The 4,791-nt window shown below is 31.9% G+C and overlaps 1 protein-coding gene across 1 annotated transcript in view; it reads right to left on the reverse strand.

Annotated features, from left to right (window-relative positions):
* Window positions 1-4,791, reverse strand: part of CSMD3 (CUB and Sushi multiple domains 3) — a 1,080,109-nt gene that overhangs the window by 33,783 nt on the left and 1,041,535 nt on the right. Inside the window, 1 exon segment of the mRNA XM_011360386.2 lies at window positions 2,830-3,003. Within this exon segment, the coding sequence (XP_011358688.1) occupies window positions 2,830-3,003 (174 nt within the window).

The following is a 4,791-nucleotide window of genomic DNA, read 5'->3' on the forward strand; positions in this document are numbered from 1 at the left end:
TGTGTAGTAGAAATAATATACGTAAAGTAATTAGGACAAAGTTTGCCCTATCATATCTTGATAATTATAATTTAAATGTCAATAGTGAGAATTTTATTACTATTTTAATTTTAATGGATCAAAAAATAAAACATACAAAGAAACTTCTTGATTGAGATTTTTTTCATTCATATCAAACAAACTTTACAATAAACTCATTTTTGTAATACCTCTTTGTTCCCATCTACGCTAAAGTGGCCATAGAATAATACCTCGTCTCATTTAGAACACACTGGTCTTTTCTAAGATGATCCTTAGCATAAATCAGAATTTTAAGGGACAATTTGTGTGACATCAACCTTGAGACATTAGAACAGACTTATTCTAAAATATCACGTTACCTAGAAGCAGCTTCTTTGGATATTGCAAAAATTGCAACTGTAATAGTAAATTATTTTTATCTCTCATGCTCTGTATAACTGGTTAGTAATATCTCTCTGGAGCAAATATATGAATGATCTGATGGGCCAGCAAAATCATGGAATGTATATCCAGTATTTGCAATCATTTAATATAGGAAGCTCTTCGAATAAACTATGACAATGTAAACCTAATAATTTGTCTTTATCATAATTCTAGTCAGTATATTAAATATATATTCATTTTATGCTAAAACATGTGATTCATTCAAAAGGATACACCTATATATAAGTTATATGAATGTCACTAAGTTATAAAATGAATATGCATGAGCCCAATACCAAACTTAAGGAAGCGAAAATTGCCACCACTGCTGAAATTCCTTGTGAGCGCCTCCCAGATAGCATCCCCTTTCTGAAGCCCCAGTTAACAGACCTTGTCACATCCTGAATTCTAGATTTCTCATTTTCATATATTTCTTAATAAATTTACCACATTCACATGCATGCTTTAGTACTGACTTACTTAGCTTTACAACTGACAACTGATATTAGTGTTCATGGACATGTCTCCCTAGGCACATGGACAAAAATTTATGTATGGCACATACCCAGGAATACAATTTCTGGGCCACAGACTCTGCACGTCTTTAATTCACTACATAATAAAAAATTTTGTAAATTGCTGTGCCAATTTAAACATCTGCCATGAGTGCATCAATGTATACATAGCTCTACACCCTCACAAACACTTGATATTGTCCAACTTCTTTTTTCAATCCTGTGAGTAAATAGCTATGTCTTTTGCCCATCCTTATTGTCTTTTTTGTTTTAGGAAATCTTTATATAGTCCATATATTATTATTTTTCCATGCATATTGATATTATCTGAGTTTCCAACAGATCATTTCATAATGAGAAATTAAAATTTTTTAATGCACCTGATTTATTTTTTACTTTTCAGTTATGGTAAAACTTTTTGCATCTTGTTTAAGAAATCTTTTCTTACTCTAAGGTCATTTAGATAGTTTCTTATTTTTTAAAACTTCTGAATGAATCTGGTATGGATTTGTTATTTGACATGAGATAGAAATCGTGTGTGTGTTTGTGTTTTCTAAGCTAACTGCCTTGTTGCATTAATTGAAATGTCCATTCTTTCCCCACTGATTTGTTCTATAACATACATAACAAGCATCAATAAATGAATCTGTGCTCCCTGCTCTATAACATTGGTAGAGTACATCATTCATACAATAAAGATAAGTAAAATGTAACACTTGTAAGGAGAAAACAGAAGAGGTGAAAGAAGACCATTAAGGAGAAAAAATAAAGCATAAAAGGGTAGTATTATAGGTCAACATATTAAATTTTAAAATGGTGATCAAAGACAACAATACTGAAAAGAAGGATTTTGAATAAAAAACCAAAAGAGTAAAAGGAATTTCCAGGCAAAGTAAATAATGATTACAAAAAGCCCTGATACCAAAGCATGGCTGAATGTTCAAGGAAAAGTAAAGAAGCTTGTATGCCCAGAGTAGAGTGGATGGGGGTTGGGTGGGTGAGTGGGTGGTTGGGGGGAACAGCAGGATATGAGATCAGGGGGAAGTAAGAAAAGGGTTGTATGAGCCTGCAGGCAATTTGGCTTCTGCTCTGAATAAGATGAGAAGACTGTAGGATTCTGAGCAGTTTAGTCAGTTAGCTTTGCCTAACTTCAAGGCTTTGGGGACAGGCAGAGTGCTCATCTACCCCACGCTGAGAAGGAAAAACGCTAGGAACAAGATAGCATTAAACATCTCTGAATGAGCACTGCCCACGTTATGTGTTATAATAATTTGTGTAAAATAGAAATTTGACTTTCGTTGTCTTTTGTAATCTTCCAAATTAATCTTGAAGTGATATTTGCTGGGATATGTAGTAACCCCTATAAAAATAATCTCATCTCTATGCTTACCTTGATAATTTTAAATGTATAATCACAAACATTATCATAGCAAATACCATCATAAAAACTCGATTAGAATGAACATGTAGAAGTGACATGAATTTATCGCAGAAAGAGATTTGGAGTTAAGTTAGAGCATTCAGCTGAGATAAACTGTACCTAAATAAAAATAATTTTCTGGCAGATTAATATCAGAGTTGTCTCTTTTTGAGGAATAATTTTGAAAATTAAGAAAAGTTTGCAAACAAAGCAGTTTAGTCTAAACTTTAGAATTAGAGTAGAAAAAACATAATGATTGGATTACATGAAAAGTAGCTTCATTGGTAAACTGATTTTTCACTGAACTTTGATTACACATTGGAAGGTGTTGAACAATCTCATATTTATACTAACAAAATTTGAAAACTTTAACAGTTTTAATCTCAGTAAATAGCTCTAAGAGAGTGAAAATGGCAAAAATATAATTTTAAGTATGGAAATTATACTTACGTAAGCACTGTGGTACTTCCCCACTCCAGGTACCATTCCCTACACAGGTCAAAACAGCAGGAAAGGATAGTTCATAGCCTGGAGAACAGATGTAGCTAATACTAAAGCCCCAGTCGAAATTTGTTCCTTCCAACCTTCCATTAGAGATCTGGGGAGGAGTTGGGCAGGTAACAGCTGCAATTACATTAAAAACGATTAGACACAGCTGTTGAAATACCCAGGGTTTAAAAAAAAAAAAGTATCATTAAGAGAAGCATATGTGCTAATTTAACCTTTTGGAGGACAACATGGTATGACAAGTTTTATTCTCCTGGTAGTACTCCTGAAACATCCCTAGAATTAATTCCTCTAGAATGCAACTATTCCTTGGCAACATAATGGCTACTGGTTGTCAGAGATTCTCTTACAAAACAAGCTCCCTGACATCTAAAGGAAGGCAAACAGATGGTGATCTTCCGTCCAATATACTGTAACAAATAAATTATTGGTTTTATATTATTTTCCAATGACCTTTAGACATACTGAAGAGCTGGGCTGTTTAACTATACATAGTGTATCAACACTGTAGCAAGCAATTTGGTAGTAATTCTGTGACATTTTTGAAAGCCCAAATCACGTATCTCATTAAAAGTGCCAAATTGGTTCTATTAACCACTTAGATTCATATGTTAAAACTTATTTTAGAACTTTTAAATGTATCATTAAAATTTTAAACATTCATTTTAAAAATTGTTTTTAATTGTCCTCAAGCAGAGATAGGTTGGATAAGATGAAAGAGAAGGGGGCGGGGGGAAGGGTACCAACTGCCAAATTTAAAAATGAGGAATGATTATAGCTTGATGACTAGCAACATATATGAATAATTTCTGGAGTTGTAAAACATTGACATTATCAGGATCAATTAATTATGTATAAAATAAGTTCTAAAATACAAAATGTCTTCATATATTTTCACATACTATTTATAGCAATCTGATTCAGAAACTGTGAAATCAAGAAGAAAAACCACACATTAGAATTATTCTTTTTGTTAATTATTATGTCAGGGAGATAATAAACTGTCACTTTATACATGCTTGGAGAGACACCTGAATTAGAAATCTCAATTATTAAAAATCAATAATATTATAGAACAATATAGATTACCTGACATTGCATCTACGATATTCCACATGTAATCAAAAACATTAGCAAAAAATATGAAAATATTTCCAATGAAACACAAATAGCCTAAGGTAGCAGAATACATGTCTATATTGACTAACAGATTAATTCTAGATTGCATTATTTAAATATACAGTTTCTCCTTTTCTTTAAGAAAAATGACAGTTTTATAATTCAGGCTTACTGTTCTCAAACTATTGAAAGGTTTTCTCCCCATCCTTTAATTACTTGACCCAAGTAGATCATCAAATTAAGGTCCTAATTCATTAAGGTTATATTCTTTTTTAAATATTCATCAATTGATATAAATGATGATGGTAACTTACATATCAGAGTACTTGATATATTTGTTTTGGTTGCATTAAAGGTCACTATCATTATTCACAGTAAGATATAACGTTTTTGTTGACATAATTTTAAATGCTAATATTGTTATATATATGGTTTAAAAATTTTAAAAAATGAAGAAATCATTTTTCAGTATCAAAAAAGTGAAACAATACATAAATTTACTTTAAATTTGCATATTAAAAAAAGATATACGTTGTGGTTATCACTTATCGATATTGAAGAAATCATTATACCTCTACAAGTTGGCATTACTCCACTCCATGTGCCATTAGTTGTACAAGTCCTGATTCTGGAACCATTCAATTCCATTGTATAGCCTGGCTGGCACATGTAGGAAACATTTTGTCCAACCACGTAATCATCTCCATATCTCAGTCCGTTGGCTGGTATACCTGGGTCTCCACAACTGATTACTATCAGTATTGGATTAGAAGAGCAGATGGTTAA

Source organism: Pteropus vampyrus, unplaced genomic scaffold (assembly GCF_000151845.1).
Source record: "Pteropus vampyrus isolate Shadow unplaced genomic scaffold, Pvam_2.0 Scaffold54, whole genome shotgun sequence".
NCBI classification, from domain to species: Eukaryota; Metazoa; Chordata; class Mammalia; order Chiroptera; family Pteropodidae; genus Pteropus; species Pteropus vampyrus.